Genomic DNA, 17,191 nt, shown 5'->3' on the forward strand with positions numbered 1-17,191 from the left:
AGGAGGCGAGACCAACTGGGACGATGTGACAAGGAAAGTTAAACAAAGACTTGTTTTTTGGACACTAAGAAAACTGACAATAGAGGGGAAGGTCCTAATCATCAAAGCGATCATCCTCCCACTGCTTTTATCAATCAGTTTAATTTTTATGCCCAAAAGAAATGTGCTGCTACAACTGGACCGAGCCATATTTTACTTTATCTGGGGCTCAAAGTGGGAAAGGATAAAATGAGATACAATGAAAAGGAAAAAGAAAAAGGGGGAAAGGAGTGCCTGACCTCCAGCTTTTCCTGGGAAGCAAATATGTCTCCCTCCACTTCCGAAACGCTATGGGCCCACCCAATAACCCGAGGGGTCAAGCGATGACCCGGTCCCACCCAATAACCCGAGGGGTCAAGCGATGACCTGGTACTGGATGGGCTCGTACTTGCGGAAGCTAAAGCTTGTACCAAAAAATCATTTGATTCCAGTTTCCTTTAACTTGCCACCAACACATCTCTTTGTTAGGGACTTTTTAAAGAAATTTGATCTGGAAACACAAGAAAGTCACACTTTACAAAACCACAGGGCCCTTATTGCTATTGTGCAAGAGCGAGCAACAGAAAGTCCTGTGCGGGGGTTTGCGTTTGGCGAACCTACAACGGTTTGGAGCAACGTGAATCATCCTGCCCTCCCAAACAGACTACGAGACTTGTCATGGATGGTGGCTCATGAGGTTCTCCCAGTCAGAGCCGTAATGCACCACCGAGGAATGTCAGCGACTTCGACATGCCCTCGACCTGGCTGTGGCGCCCAAGAGTCGGTGAAGCACCTTTTTTGTGAGTGCAACGCTGCCGAGGACTTGTGGACAATGGCCGACCAACTAGGAAAGTTCCCGGACTTGCCAGCAGGGAGGTCCCTGATGCACAGTAAGTGCTTTACGGGGTTAGTCGGTCGAGGAGGTCTCGGAACGACTTTGCCAGGGACTGGCTCACTCTCGCCGCCATCAAGGACGCCATCTGGACCTCCAGAAACCTGCTGGTATGGAGGTGCAGGCAGATCCCCCCGTGGCTGTGCTCCAAATGGCTGCAGATACCATACAATCTGCGAGCGGCGGGCCTAGGACGCAGCCATAAAGAAGAATCGTCTGCACCCACCCGGAGGGGGGAACCGGAGCTACACTGTGGGGGTCCCGGCAGCAACGGTCTGGGTTGTGAAAAGTAGAAGTAAGAAGGGAGAGGACCCACACAGAGGACTGGAAGGATGCTGCTTGGGAGGGTGGGATGGCAGAGCTATGCCCTTGCACAATAGTATTGCCCTTTACACGTTGGTTAACTACTGTTAAAAGATAATAACTCTGAAATTGTTTAATTGATGTTGAAAATGTCAGGAAAAAATGTTAAAACGTCATATTGTCACGTCATATTGTTAGATATAACAAAATTGTGAATATGCTTGTTTGATGTTGAGATTGTCGTGTTTGTTTGCTGCTGTTGGTGTCGGTGGATTTGTTCAGAGCAAAAAACCTGTTAAGATTGTCGAGAAGGGTTGTTCAAATCTCACATTGTTTGTTTGATGTTATTGGTGTCAATGAATTTGTTCAAACTGGACGGACCTATTGACACTAAAAAGGTGTTACATAACGAAATTGTGAATATGCTTGATTGCTGTTAAGATTGTCGAAAAGGGTTGTTAAAACTTCACATTGTTTGTTTGCTGTTATTAGTGTGAATACATTTGTTCAAACCAAAAAAAATGCAGCGTCCTTGTCTGGTGAAATGGCACTATCTAGTGGAAATTTAAAGCAACATCATAGGCGCTCGAAAGCGTGTTTGTATGTGATTGAATGAATATTCTGTTTTAAGTCAATTTCAGTAACATTTTCTTTTTACTACTAGATGGCGCAAAATGATACACACTGGCCGGTTAAAGTGTCTCAGATTACCCCAAATTATGTTTAACTTCAATTTATTCATGATTTTGAGAGCAGTAACTAGGCTGTACTTGCCCAAGAACACACCACAGGAAATGGAGCCCCTACGACCCTCGTGGTTAGACATACAACCAACCAATGTTTTGAGACCAAGATATTTATGGCTAAAAAAGGTCAACTTTTGTTTCACTGACCATGAATTGAGTTGCAAGTGTGTGTGTGTGTGTGTGTGAGAGAGAGAGAGAGAGAGAGAGAGAGAGAGAGAGAGAGAGAGGGGGGGGGGGGGGGGGGGGAAGGGGGTTAAAGAGAGCGAGAAACAAAGGGATAAAAAGAGCTATATAGAGAGAATAAAAATAGGGTGGGGTAAAGAGAGCGCTATCGAAAGAGAGAGAGAGAGAGAGAAAGAAAGAGAAAGGGGGAGAGATACCGAGAGGGCTAAAGGGAGAGCCATAGGGAAAGATAGGGGTTTGAAGAGAGACCTATCGAGAGAGAGAGGGTGAGAGGGCGGGTAAAGAGAGAGCTATCGACAAAGAAGGGGGGGAGCGTTTGAGATAGATAGAGAGAGAGGAAGAGACAAAGGGAGAGAAACATGGGTAAAGAGCTATCTAGAGAGACGAAAAAGAGGGTGGCGCTATCGAAAGAGAGAGAGAGAAAGAGAGAGAGGGCGGGATAGAGAAGGGAGCTAAAGGGAGAGCTATAGAGCGATAGATAGATAGATAGATAGATAGATAGATAGATAGATAGATAGATAGATAGATAGATAGATAGATAGATAGATAGATAGATAGATAGATAGATAGAGCGAGAGAGACAGAGAGAGAGATAAGGATAAAGAGGGGGGTGTATGGAGAGAGAAATCAAGCGATAGAGAGGGGATGAAGAGAGAGCTATCAAAAGACAGGGGGGTTTAAGAGAGAGCTATCGAATGAGAGAGAGATAGAAGGGGGGGTTAAGAGAGAGCTATCAACAAAGAGAGGGGAGTGTTTGAGATAGAGAGAGAAAAGGGAGAGAGGGAGAAAGGGGGAAATGATATAGAAGGGAATGTAAAGAGAAAACAATCAAGACAGAGGGGGGATAAAGAAAGTTATCGAGTGAGAGAGAGAGACAGAAGGGTGGGTTAAGAGAGAGCTGTCGAGTGAGAGAGGGTGATAGGTGGGGATGAGTAAAGAAAGTACTACCGAGAGAGAGAGAGAAAGAGAGAGAGAGAGAGGGGCGGGGTGAGTCAAGAGAGTACTATAGATGGGGGGTGTAGGAAAAGAGAGAGCTATCAAATGAGAGAGGTGCTGGGCAAAGAGAGAGATATTGAGTGAGAGCGAAACGGAGGGTAAAGAGAAAGCTATAGAGAGAAAGGGGGTGAAGAGAGAGCTATCAAGAGAGAGGGGCAGTTAAGAGAGAGCTATCGAAAGAAAGTCAAAGAGAGAGGAAGGGTACAGACAGTGCTAGCTCGAGAAATGGGGTGGGGGAAGCAATCGAGATAGAGAAGCGGAGAGAGGGTAAAGCGACAGCGACCGAGATGGGGGGTGAAGAGAGAGCTATTGAGAGAGAGTTTACTCAGAAGAGTGCACAATGCAGCATTTCAAGTAGGGTCATGTGACACAGAGAACAGCACCAAAGCCTTCCTCCTCTTTCTAGTGCAGTAGTGATGAGAAGCTTCTGAATGCAAAGATGCAAGCCACCCTTCTGCTTTTAATGCTGCTGGCGCCCTGCGACGGCATCCTACCTGAGTTTCTGCACCCCAAAATTCACTTCATCACTGGCAATTCCTTGCAGGAGAAAGAGCAACCGGCGGAAGACGAGCAACCAAAGCCTGCGCATGAAGTAAGGATAACGTGACGCAGCATATTGTTGTGTCCATTTCTAAATGAAGTCATGAAGTGTACCATTTAATCTGATGTCACGTTTTGGATGTGATCTCTACCATTTAGGAGACAACAATTGCCACAAACACTGCACAGTCAACTCAAATGGACAACCATATTGACAAGGTCAGCACTACCTCATGCCTATTTAATGAGCGACAATACAAAGAGGTTATCTCATTATCTTTCTTTTTGAACTGCTCTTTTTCAATGATACAAATCCTTTATCTAGTAATTTATCTAATCAATTAGTCAAGTTCCGGTTATTTTCCGGGAAGTTTACTTAGTGATGTGACGTTCACTGAAAATGTCCTATTTTATTTGTGAGGACTCAGGTGGAGAGGGGATTTTGGCTAACTTGTTGGCCGCCGAAAGCCGCCAACACGGACTGTGCGAGAGAAGGAGTGACACGTAAAGCCTGTCTTTTGTAACAAAAACAGATTAAAACAGACAGTATACACAAAAACAACGAAGAACAATGATGGCTGGATGATAAAAAAAGTAGAAAAAATAGAGAAGCTCAGCTCGACCTCAATGTACAGACCCGACGCGAAATTTGGATTGGGTCGGGCTTGAACTCGGGGTAAAGAGCTTACCTCTGGGCGGAAAGTGGTAGACAGAACCTTTTCCAGCTTACAAAAGCTTTGCTCGCTTTGGAGACCGTTTGCTATTAAATTAACACAATAAATTCATTTGTACAGCCCGGTCTCTTCAAGGTGATCGCTTTGGTGGATTACCGCCCCCCCTGGCCAAAGGTTTGTACAACCGGTGACGTTTCTCAAGGCCCTCTAGCAGCCTCTTAGACGCTAACCCGGAATCTAATTGGCTAAAAGAACAATTTTCTCAAAGACTGCTGTTGCGGGACATGGCCTTCAGGATTTTTTGTGAAGGCGTTCGATTCGATTTCTGAGCAAGTAATCGCTGAAATGTGATTGGTTAAATGCTTAAATATGAGAGCACACATCAGGAAGCAGCACAACCAGGGAGAAGCAATGAAAGGAAGCTTACAGACTGTCAATTTTAAAACTTGGGATTGTAGTAGAATAAAGAAAAGAACACACTCTGAGTCAGAGATTTATGGTTTTGATAGCCACTTCCATCGGAGGTGCGTGTTTCCAGGATCAGATCAGGAAAGAATCACGGTCCTCCTCTGGCAGAAGGCTAATTTATTGGAAAACACAAGAATGAAACTACACATCTGATTGGTGTATGTGTATATGGTTGGTTGCTAGATGGCGTGCGAGTATGATAAATGAGGAATAAGGATGACTTAGAATGTGGGAGCCAAGGTCTGGAGCGCGCTTCCCGGCACCAAAAATGAAACTTTGTAAACACAATGCGTCTCTGTAAGAAGAAAGGAATGCGGGAGGCAAGGCCATCTTGAATAACAGCGACGTTTAGCTTTTTAATCAGAGACACATTTTTTAGTTCTTGTGTCAGGACCAGAACGGAGACAGGACTCACCTGCGTTGCGTTTCTCACAAGTTTTATTGGAAGAAAGAAAAAGGGTTGCGCCCACGATCCGGTGATTGCTGGACGCGGGAAGCAGGTCGCTCTGAACGCGGAAGTGGATCTTCCGTGGTGAGCGATGGCGGTGTCAGGAACGAAAAAACGGGTCAGTAGCCGGGACAGAAGAGCAAAAACGTGGTCATAAGCCGGTAAAGGAGAGCAGATGTGGTCCGGGTCACAAGAGGTCGAAAGGGTTATTGTTCTATCTTCGTCATTCTTTATCCATTATCCGTTATCGGTCAGTTCATAATACACTACAAAGCCTAGGAGCCGGGACACTTACTCTCAGCCAAAAGGCCAAGCTAAGGTCCTAGCCCTAAAGCCTTGCTGCGATCATTGCGTGGAGTGGACAGAGCAGAACATCCTGATGCTAATCTGACCGACACATAACAATACTTTTAGAATATCATTCAGTAGGCTAAATTAGGTTTGCTAGACTATATGTGAAATGTTCCAAATGATCAATATCTAATCAGTGTCCAAAGTTGCACGATAACTATTTTGAGTGAGAGTTCCCTTATGTCAATGCACTTTATTTAGGGCTGTGTCGACGCAAAGGATTGTGGGAAAGGAAGGTACTGTCAGCAACGAAATTCCAGATGCCGAGCTTGCAAAGGCACCGACGTGGTGAGTGAAGTGGAACTGACCATTTCAACGGGTGGTCTTTATCAACATTGTCCTTTCAGTTGAGGCCAGGGTTCGGTAACTATATGGAGTTGCGGGACACATTGGGTTGAAAAATTTGGCCAATCCTAGGGGCCGATCCTAAAGGCCTGTCCAATTTTTTCGTTTATGAATTAATATAAATGCAGACATTTTTATGTTATATTTCTTTATATCTGTTTTTAAATGGATTACTTTCACAAAATTGCTTTTGAAACAAAATTAAAGGAAAATAACATATTAAGTCACTGTTTTAAGCACTAAATTCGATATTTAGTTTTCTGGTATTACTGTAGTTTCATTTTTTTTAGTATTTTTGGGGTATTTCTCTAGTATTTTTGTAGCATTACTGTAGTTTTATTTCTGTAGCATTAATATAGTTTTGCTTTTGTAGCATTTCCATAATGCCCCATGATTCTGCTGGTTAAGGGATCCAAACGAAACAATTTTCATCGTAGAACTTTTGTAGTACCGGTATACCTGTAGTATTTTTTAGTATCACTCTTTTTGTATTTTAGTAGTACTTCTGTCGTAATATATCTGTAGTATTATTTTTCTATCATTATTTCTGCTATAATATTTCTGTAGCAGTAAATTTGCATAACAATATTACCGTAGTGGTATTTCAGTAGTATTTTCCGTAGTAATATTCTAATGGCATTTCCATAGAAGAATGTTTTTGTAGTATTACGGTATTTGTATTTTTGAAGTATTCATGTCGTAATATTTCGGTAGTAGTCATTTTTATTACAGTATTACCATAGTGGTGTTTTTGTAGTGTTTCTGTAGAAGTATTTTTCGCAATATATAGATAATATTTTTTCTTTAGTATTTTTGTATTACATAAGTCATATTTTTGTAGTATTTTTTGTAATATTTCTGTAGTAGTATTTTGTATTATATATTTAGTATTTTTATTTGTATCTTTTTAGTATTTTTGTAATGTCACTGTAGTCTGTGTATTTTATAGTATTTATGTTGATATTTCTCTAGGAGTAGTTTTGTAGTACATTATTTCAATAGTGTTTGTTTTCTTATCAGAATGAAAGCAAAATAATATATTAGGTCACTGTTTTCTAAATTTTGTATTTAGCGTTGCAGTATTCTTTAGAATTTTGTAGTATTTCTGTTGTAGCATATTAGTTGTTGAAACACAAATTGACAGTGGGGACAAAGTTGGGAGCATTTTTTATCAGTAGAACTTCATTAAATATTATTAATATAGTCATTATATTTTCACCATTTTCATTTTGAGGGCTGAATGAAAATTCTTTTTTAATATATTCATCTAGTAGTACTGTACTTGAATGCAGTATTTCATCCATGTTGCTGGTGTGCTTTTGCAGTCCTGCCTGGAGGATGCTGAGTGCTGCGGGGCCCACTTGTGTGTTTGGGGCCAGTGCAGGCCCAATGCCACCAAAGGACAAGCTGGCAGTACTTGTAACAATCAGGCACAATGCGACTCAGACCTTTGCTGTGCCGTCCATGCAGGTGACGTACATCTCATTACAAAGTCTTACATCCAGAATTTAAGATGAAAAGCTTTTAGACTATACGCGTTTTTATCCGTAACATGAATTGAGTAAAAACACGTTTGCAGTGATCGACAACCACAAGGTCGTGGACCTCAATCGGGCCCCACAAAAAGAAAGACATTGGCCCTTGGTTATCGTTCATGCCGTATTTAATTGTTTACATTAGTGAAAAATAGTATTTGCCCCCTTCATGATTTCTGTGTTTTAACATATCACTCATGAAGGTTTCAAATTATCAGACCGATTTTATACCACACAGAGACAACCCAAGGAAATACAAAATGCAGTTTTCAAATGTTGATGTGGTAGTTGCAGCGATGACAAAACAGATACTCAAACAATTGTGATGCCTTCATATTTGAGTGGGAGAACTTTATTTTACTTTGAAAAGTATTGAACACAATTTCTATTGTTTTATCGATTTATTTACATGGTGGAAAACCATAATTTATACTATCGCTGCAGTATTTTGTCATGTGGGTAAGAACCTTTGTGCGGTATCTGTTCACCGGTGTGCTTTAGGCCGCCAGTCACTTCCACCCAAATAATATCATTGGATGGATTCAAGCAGAGTGGTCTACAAAACCTCATTACAACACACATTCTTCTTACTTTACAGTTTAGTCTATTATTTACAAAGTAATGATTTATACAATAAGCATTGTCATGTGTGTAGCAATATTTCTGACCGTTTGAATATAGAGGAATATATATGAATTGATCTATTTTCTTTGGTCATGAACTGTGGGTTATGAACGAAAGAACACAATCCCGGATACAAGTGGCTGAAATGAGTTTCCTCCGCAGGGTGTTTGGGTTCCCCCTTAGCAATAAGGTGAGAACCTCAGTCATCCGGAAGGGACTCTGTATAGAGCCACTGCTCCTCCGCATTGAGAGGAGCCAGTTGAGGTGGCTCGGGCATCTGATAAGGATGCCTCTTGGAAGCCTCCCTCGGGAGGTCTTCCGGCAGGAGGCCCAGGGGGCGACCCAGGAGACGCTGGAGAGACAATGTCTCTAGGCTGGCCTGGGAACGCCTCGGGATCCCGTCGGATGAGCTGGAGGAGGTGGCTAGGGATAGGGACGTCTGGGCTTCCCTTTTAAAGCTGCTGCCCCCGGATTCGAAAAAGACAATGGATGGATGGATGGATAGATAGAGAATGAGTGCTTTATTTTGGTTTTAAGAGGTATAAGAGACCTTGATGGGTTTATTGAAAAAAGAGAGTGCCCTAAGTAGCCAGTTCAGTTTCACCTAGTTGTTAGCGTGTCCTTTTATCTCTTTTATCCACATGTGTTAGTTTGGAGTTGATTGTTGAAAGAGTAAAGGATAAGTGTGCACGTTTGGTTATTTTATTTTATACCTGCACTTGACCAAGACACACCACAGGATAAAAATGCACTAGACGAACACAGGTGGAACTTTACAGATATAAATTGTTTAATTTGTTTGTTGTTCATGAGGCAATCATTCAGTCGTTTCTGTAATAGGCAGAGAATATCTCTACACCATATACTAGATAGCAGGAGGTGAAAGCCCCTGCTTCGTGTTTTGTACAATTATATGCATGGATCACATGGGGTGGTCCTTCCAATTGCTCTTCCCCTTGTCTCCAAGCATTCTGAACATCTCTAACAGTGTCCAGTTCAGTCTCTCCAACAGGTTTCCCTGGGGATAATAGTGTCTGGTCTGTGTGTCTCAAGGACAACTTATTCTCAAACTCTACTCCATGGTAATGGTGAAATATGGACATGTAACCAAACGGGTCACAAAAGTGGTCCAACAACTTATCTGCCACGGTCATGCCAGCTTAGTTCCGGGAGGAGTAGGCTTGGGCAAACCTGGTAAAGTGATCCATCACCACCAGCATATACTCACACCCGTCTCGGTAGGGCTCTAGGTGGAGGAAGTTGATACACTTTTTAGAGGGGTGCCTTTCTTGTAATTCCACCCATGAGCGCTCTTTAATGCACTGCTGGATTCTTCTGCTTCAGACAAGGACACTGTCTGGTAATATACTCATCTATTTCTCTTTTCATAAATGGTCAGTAGAAACATTCTCTTGCTAGAGCCAGGACTTTCTCCACACCGAAATGGCCCATGTTGTCATGCAGATAGGTAGGTAGAGGGCTAACCACATGAAAAGGAGCCCAGTGTCATGGTTGCCCATTGCCCTCACTTGGCCACACCCATTTGGCGCCAGCTGCGGCTTGTTGCCAATTGGCTTCCCTCCTATTTAAGCTCAGTGCTCTCACCCGCAAGACGTGTGTTTTGACTCTGTCTGGTATCCTGCTTGTGTATCCTGTCCGGTATCGATCCCGTCTTTCTCGTCCTGTTTGATAACTGACTCCAGTCTACAGTGTCTGGTATTGATCCCGTCTTTCCGATATCTGCTCGTGTATCTGGTATCGATCTCGTCGGCCTATGGCTTCCTGTTTTTCCACGTCGGACATCTGTCTTACTTCTTCCACCCAGCGATCACTGACGTTTGTGTTAATGCGCATGTGAAAACATTACGCATCTTGGTCCTTCTCCTGTTCTGGTTCTGACACCCGGAGAGGTGAGCAGAAAGACGTGGCAAGCGTTGCAACCTTTAGCCTTGCATACCAAATACAATAAAGTGCAAAAATCTATTAACCATAAACAACTCATCATCCTCTTCCAAGAGAGGTATCTACAGTTAAAAATACTCAATGATCCCTGTTGTATGCTAAAATAATGTATCCAGATCATTTCCCGGTCCATATAAAACCTTATTGCGGGCCACATCCAACCCCCGGGCCTTTACTTAGTGACTTAGTGTATGGCAGGGGTCGGGAACCTTTTTGACTCAAAGAGCCATAAAAGCAAAAAATATTAATTTTATTTTGGGAAAGAGCCACACCATATATTATGAGACAAATTTACTAAATTGCTAAACCTGCGCCCCAGACAAAAGCTTAGTCTTCAGCACATTTATTTTTGATGATTTGATAAAAATTATGAAAAGAGAATAATGCCAGAGCCCCTGTCCCAAATTCAACAAACAGACCACTTTAAACTTGTCTCTTTCTTGCAATTACTCAAGATCGGTTAAACTCCTTTTGACCCTTTTTTTCATACATATTGGTTTCAAAACCAGATGCAAGCATTTATTTTGTAAAAACGTCACAACATTCTGAGAATAGGGAGCCTTATGTGCTTACCTTTGGCGAGAGATGGGAGGGAATGCTTGTACTTTTTGCATAGCTCCACCCATCCCTCCCACTCAACCAATCAAATAACTAAGTTCTCTTCCGGTGTTTTGGCGTATTTACAGTTCTGTGGATTCATCATAAAGTATCTGAACACTGAACACAGATTATATTGTGAACTTTTAAATAAAAGATTCTTTAGCGTTGTACAGCCAAAACGAGTTTTTTCCCCCTTTTTTTGTGTGACACCTTGACTGTAAATTGTAGTGAAAAACGTGCCCTATACATACTGCGAAGTGTTGCCTTCAAATTTAGCTTTGGTTTGGCTTTACGTGTACCTGACTAGAATAGACAACTCCGGTTTTGAACAAGATGGAGAAATTTTGCATGCAATCAAATTGGTCTCTGAGCCACAGATACTCATAGAAAGAGCCATATATGGCTCGCGAGCCATAGGTTCCCGACCCCTGGTGTATGGAATCAATCAATCAATCAATCCACTTTATTTGTCCCCATGGGGCAATTAAAAGGCACACAGAGTAGCATACAACATCAACCCACATACCTGTACATACAATAATCCAATCTACCAATGTTCAACCGTAAAGTGCTCAAATGCTGAAGTCCACTAATGAAATATTTCATTAGTGTGTAAAATGACAGTTGAAAGGCCTTTTGTAAAGCTGGCATTGATCAATTAATGCAGGGGTTGTAAACCCAGTTCTTGAAAGCCGCATGTTTTAGAGGTTTCTCTTCTGCAATTCGGGTGATGCAAATTATCAGCTTTTTAGCAAACTGCATGTGATCTCAAAAATGATGATGGTGATAGGAATGACCCGTTTTGGAGCAAAAAAGCGCCAAGACTCTTAAGGACACGCATGCATTAACGTGTCTTGTTGTGTTCAGCCCTTCTGTTCCCGGTCTGCTCTGCGAAGCCCATCGAACGTGAGCGCTGTTTTCCTGCCTCCAACCACCTGACAGACAATCACGCACCGGCCAAATATTGCCCCTGTGCCGGGGACCTCCAATGCCAGCACCTGGGGTGAGTACTAAAGGTGGGCAGATCCATCCAAATATCAATGTTTTAGATAAAGAGCGAATACTTGGATCGGATCGACACTATTGTCTTGGGAATGATACAGTCTTCTTCTTTTATCTATTACTATAATAACGTTGTAAGGTAGGGGTTAGGAACCTATGGCTCGCAAGCCATAAATGGCAATTTTCACGAGTACATTTGGCTCAATAAAGATATGCCATTAGGACACAAAAAAGCGACCATGTCACTCGGGTCAGGGTGACACACCACACTCTTCTGTTCAACTGCAGGGCCTGACAGCTTTCACTGGTTTACCCCTGCCGCATCATAAGCTGTATTCATGGCATCAAGGTGTCCAAGATGCTAACCACCTTGTAATAGAAGATGCAAAATTTTGGTAATCTATGAGGAAGTCAGAAGCCCCTGCAACATGAAAATCAAAGGCAGGTTTTACAGATGGAAACACAACAAAGACAGCTTTCCAGATTTTCACAAAAGAAGGTTTATTTACTACAAAACTGTGCGGGGAAATGGGGGGTGGATGAAGTCCAAAAAACAAGAGTGCTTCTCTGATTGGAGGTAGTCTTCCTGTGGTTAGTTGCAGTGAGGGCAAACACTTAAAATCAAATCTGGCCTGCCTTCCTGCACTCCCCAACAGGTCAAGATTCTGTACAGTCCTGACTTTTCTTCAATCTAGCAAAACAGAATTCCTATTCTTACTTCAGGAAAATGATTCGGCCAGTGGCTGCTTACCCCAGAGTTTTGAGGTTTGAGAGTGGTCCTCTCTCTTCCCCAGTTTGGTGCTCTCCTCTTCTTTCTGGGCAGCTGGTGGTTATTACAGCTCCCTGGGTTATTAGAAGATTGGCCTCAAGGGTGACCAAGAAGCCAATTCATAGATCAGCGTTTGTTTTCAGCCAATCAGAACACGAGGCAGACGACACCCCGTGGCTGCCGATTCAGGTGAGCCATCTATGTATCAATGTGGAGAGGTGTTGTGAAAGGATAATGGGATTGTGGACTCGTTCTAAAGGATGGGCTGGGCACCCTTTTGATGCGGCAGGCGTAAACCAGTGAAAGCTGTCGGGCCCTGCTGTTGAACAGAAGAGTGTGTTGTGTCACCCTGACCCGAGTGACACGGCCACTTTCTTGTGTCCCGTTTTATCCCGGAGGGAAGAAAGCATGACCAACTTAGGTGCCGAGGTGCCTAACTTGTTTGGGTGTTGGGGCATTTGGGTTCGCCATGGTTCAAAAATATTTGTGTGTTTTTTTGCCATTGTACCCTTTATTTTCTTTGTTTTTGTATGTTTGTCTTGCTGTCGGTCACCCCTCTTGAGGGATATGACTAAGGTAGATAGATGGATCTATGTATCAATGCACATGTGATCCACACTCTCGTACAGTGTTTTGTATCAAAATAGTTGGACAATGTGTCTGGGGACCTTGCAATGTAGGTAAGGACGAGGTTTGTCCCTTTTTCCTCAGCCAAAAACTAATTTGGAGAAATGTTTGAGATGGATAAAGGCATGCAGGCGGCTCAACTCAACATGCGGAGGATCGGAACAAAAAAAGTTTGTTCCACAGTAAGTGTTTTATTTTGATTACACTGCTGTTGGGTCGGATAGATGTCAGTGAGAGAATATGGTACCGTGAGTTTATGGCCATCGACTTTGTCTAATGTGACTTCGGTTACTTTGTAGTTGGAGAGCAACATACGCAGTGTCCCAGTATTTAATGTGTATAAATAACAACGTTTCATTTGTTTAAAAAACAGATCACTTTATTGTATGTGTTTTGTAGTCAGTTTTAAGCATGACGTTTGTAAGTTACAGTGGCTGTCTTACTTGCACTTTCTCTTAGTCTATAACTGCACACTAGATAACATATGAGGAAAAACAAATACAAACAAATATGTTCCTTGCCGGAGACTTGGAACAAATGGAAATTACACCACCTGTTTCATAAATAGGATATACTGGATCACTCATCATATATCCTCTATCTACCATGATCTCTCACAAATCTAAATCTATTTTTATGTGTAGTTGGGTTCTGACTTCCTCATAAATCAACAAAATGTTGCATCCTCTATTACAAGGTTATTAGCATCTTGGGCACCTTGATGCCATGAATATAACTGCATATAACAGAGACCCTTTTCTACCGACTTTTGAGATGAATTTGCATAATCCGGAAGAAATGATACGGCTATGCCAATAGGAATATCCATTAAAGGGGTCGCTTGCTGTAATTGTTTCGGCTATCTTATATGCTCAGCTTGTGATATGTAGATATTGTCACTATGATGGGCGTTACTGGGAGGTACATGTATGGTTTGAAACCTCGCCCAATAGGAAAGGGCGTGTCAGCCCACCCAGTAAAGCCTGTATTGTAGGACGGGACTTTTGGTTACCACAACATAGACACATTCTTATCAATTTCATTGGAATTTATTGGTTTGAAGCTTTGACACAAAACCTAGCTAAAAACATTAAAGTACAACTCCATAAATTTTTTACAAAAATCGGTTCAGCCATTTTTCAGCCTATAAGCCACATACAGACATGCAGGCAGGCGTGCACACACAAATCAGGATTTATAAATAAGTTTGGATAGATGTAGAATTGTACATGTTATATTTCTTTACATTTCTTTTTAAATACATTAGTTTCATCAAAAAGGCTTTGAAACATTCGCAATTAAAGAAAAAATAATACATTAGATCCCTGTTTTAAACACTAACTTGATATTTAGTTTTGTAGTATTACCGTGATTTCATTTTTACAGTACTTTTGTAGTATTTCCATCAAATTTTTGTCATGTATCTATAGTAATACTGGAGTTTTATTTTTTTCGTATTTCATAATATTTTTTGTAGTAGTATTTTTGTTTTATAGTTTACTACTGTCGTGGTATATGTGTAGTATTTTTATAATAGTATTTTTGTGTTTTTTCCAGGGTAGTATTTTAGAATGTTTTCTTTAGTATATTTGTTATGTTACTGGTTATCAATAATGATCAATAATTTGATGAGCTTGAAATTTCCAAGCAACAATTATTGTAATAGGATCGGTATCTATCAATACTACCCAGTATTTACTTGGATCGGATCGATACCAAATTCCTGGTATTGCAAACCCTTAGTGTGTATTGCAGCCCGCGGGCCTAATCCGGCCTGAAGACAATGCTGAAAGCCTCGTGTCATGTAAAAAAACGTTTAAATACAGAATGTCCACCAGATGTTGCACAAGTCTTCACACCCTCAATTGCCAGTATGTTTGACTACTTTTTCATCATTTTTTTTTAACTGCCGTACATAAAAAATGTTTTGCCTCAGCATTAGCTTCGTTGGCAAAACAGATGTTTGTTAAAGGAACAAGAGGTTTCCAATTTATTAGTGGTGAAGTCGAGTATATTTTATGTTCTTGTGAATTTCTCTCTGCTTTCAGACGAGGATCCATGTGCATTAGACCGGTCGACTCAAGTGAGGAAGAGCTGAGCGACAGCCTGTACTCGTCCATAGACTACGTACTCTAAAATGCTTTGTTCCCGATTCTCTTGAACCCTCAGGAAATGTGCTCAGTTCTAAATACAGGTTTTTTTTTGCCGGGGGTTTGTTACTACTGCTCAATAGAATAGCCCGTCCAAAGTGTTAACTCCAATCCATTGACTAACCCCATGGGCCCATCATGCATTTCACCCCTAAAAGTTAGATAACGTATTTCCTGGACTATAAATCGCTAAGGATTATAAATCGCACTAGCCATAATAAGGAAGAAAAACATATACACAAGTCCCACTGGACTATAAGTCGCATTTTGGGGGTACATACATGTTTGCCTTGAAAGGCAATTTAAAATAAAATAAAGAGCAGGTTGAATAATTGAATAGTATCCTAACATTTAAATACAGTAACGACGTAACGTATTAGAGTTATTCAGATATTTCTAGCATAAAGAACATGCTTTCCTATCAGTTTCACTCCAAATCCAATGAAATCTTCATCCTCTGTCACTTTTACCTCCCCCAACTTGGAGGTATACAAAGCGCTGCTTCCTCTTCTATGTCAAACTCGTCACCTCCGCTTTTCGCCAGTCCCCTACAAGTTTCTTGCAAACTCCTGCTTGATTATCTGCTGGGTATTTCAATATTGGCAGTTTGTAATCTGCAGAATACGATTTTCTTATCTGTGACTTTTTTGTTCAGCCCTTCAACATGTGAAATGATATAATATTGTGGTAATCATTTTACACATAAGTCGCACCTCCGGGCAAACTATGAAAAAAATCAGACTCAAAGTCCGAAAAATAATGTAATTTTGAGGCATCCTACCAAGCTGGCCGTATTTACTGCATGTTTTTTGTTGAACAATTTTTTTTCCTGGGCCACGCTTTAACCATTAGGCTTAATATATTTTTGGGGGAGAACGATTAAAAAGCTTTACTCTATTTGCTTACAAGATGCTGACAATCAAAGCCACATGTGAGAGATTGCAACTGCATGATCAAGTTATATGCCTTAAATGTTACAGTCATTGCCATGCAGTCCTCAAGTTTCAGGTCCATTAAGTGTTTGCAGCTTTGCTTGAAACCATGTGCAATAAAATGAATCAACTGTTGAGAGCAATAGAAACGCACTGCAGTTTATTTGGCATTTTAACAGAATGTAATCGATGCATTTGCAGATGAACAACTGAATAAATGTTAGCCTACTTGAGAATTTGAGTATTGTTTGAATTTACACATTCTTCACGACAATATAGGCAACACCTGCACTAAACACCCTCATACAGTCTTTATATTTAGACAGGAATCTTGACCCCCATGGCAGGGGCTCCACCAAGCGACTGAGACTGACTCACAGAACACCTAGGGTTACCTTGAACCCACGTTAAAAAACCACCCTTGCACTGATGTGTGACTGGACCTAGTTTTAAATCATTTTTGTTTAGTGATAGACCTTGATAAGAAAGGGCAAGTAAAAATTAGTTTCTAAAATGACATGATCAATAGTCAATGAACTGTTTTTGTGGATCTTAAAAAAAATAACAGTAATAGTAGGTGGCTATATTTGCAATGCAATTTTTCAATATGTTCTGTGGGTGACAGTGATGAGTGACCAGATCTAGTTTTGACACTCCAGATTAAGCCCAATAGGGAAGTTGTTCCTTATAAACGATAATTGCAACGAGATTATTCCACACAGATAAGGGACAGAATTGTTTCTATTTTACAGTGCTCGTACAACTTGTCATGGCCAAAGTCAAGCATTTTTAGGGACTTTCAAGGACACCTTTCCAGTACCATTTAAAGAAGAACCGATGTAATTTGTGGAGACATATATAATTTCTAATTATATTACAAATTTCGCATATGCATTTATCAAAACATAATTTTTTAGGACTCGTAGAGATCACATGTATTTGTTTTGGAGACAAATTTCTCGTCATATATGTGTTGGGTAAAAGTGAATTGGTAAAATATAGCTTACATTTTCAGTTGCAGAGGGG

At 41.2% G+C, this 17,191-nt stretch overlaps 1 protein-coding gene across 1 annotated transcript; it reads left to right on the forward strand.

Moving 5' to 3' along the window:
- The first annotated feature begins 3,210 nt into the window (after positions 1 to 3,210).
- On the forward strand, positions 3,211 to 16,401 carry dkk3a (dickkopf WNT signaling pathway inhibitor 3a). Its single transcript, XM_088334448.1, has 6 exons — positions 3,211 to 3,730; positions 3,838 to 3,897; positions 5,821 to 5,907; positions 7,290 to 7,434; positions 11,553 to 11,688; positions 15,132 to 16,401. The coding sequence occupies exons 1-6, from the start codon at positions 3,578 to 3,580 to the stop codon at positions 15,217 to 15,219; spliced, it is 669 nt and encodes a 222-aa protein (XP_088190574.1). The 5' UTR covers positions 3,211 to 3,577; the 3' UTR covers positions 15,220 to 16,401.
- Positions 16,402 to 17,191: the final 790 nt, after the last annotated feature.

The sequence above is a fragment of the Urocampus carinirostris genome, chromosome 4, assembly GCF_059441175.1.
Source record: "Urocampus carinirostris isolate Australia breed hairy pipefish chromosome 4, RoL_Ucar_1.0, whole genome shotgun sequence".
Lineage (NCBI taxonomy): Eukaryota > Metazoa > Chordata > Actinopteri > Syngnathiformes > Syngnathidae > Urocampus > Urocampus carinirostris.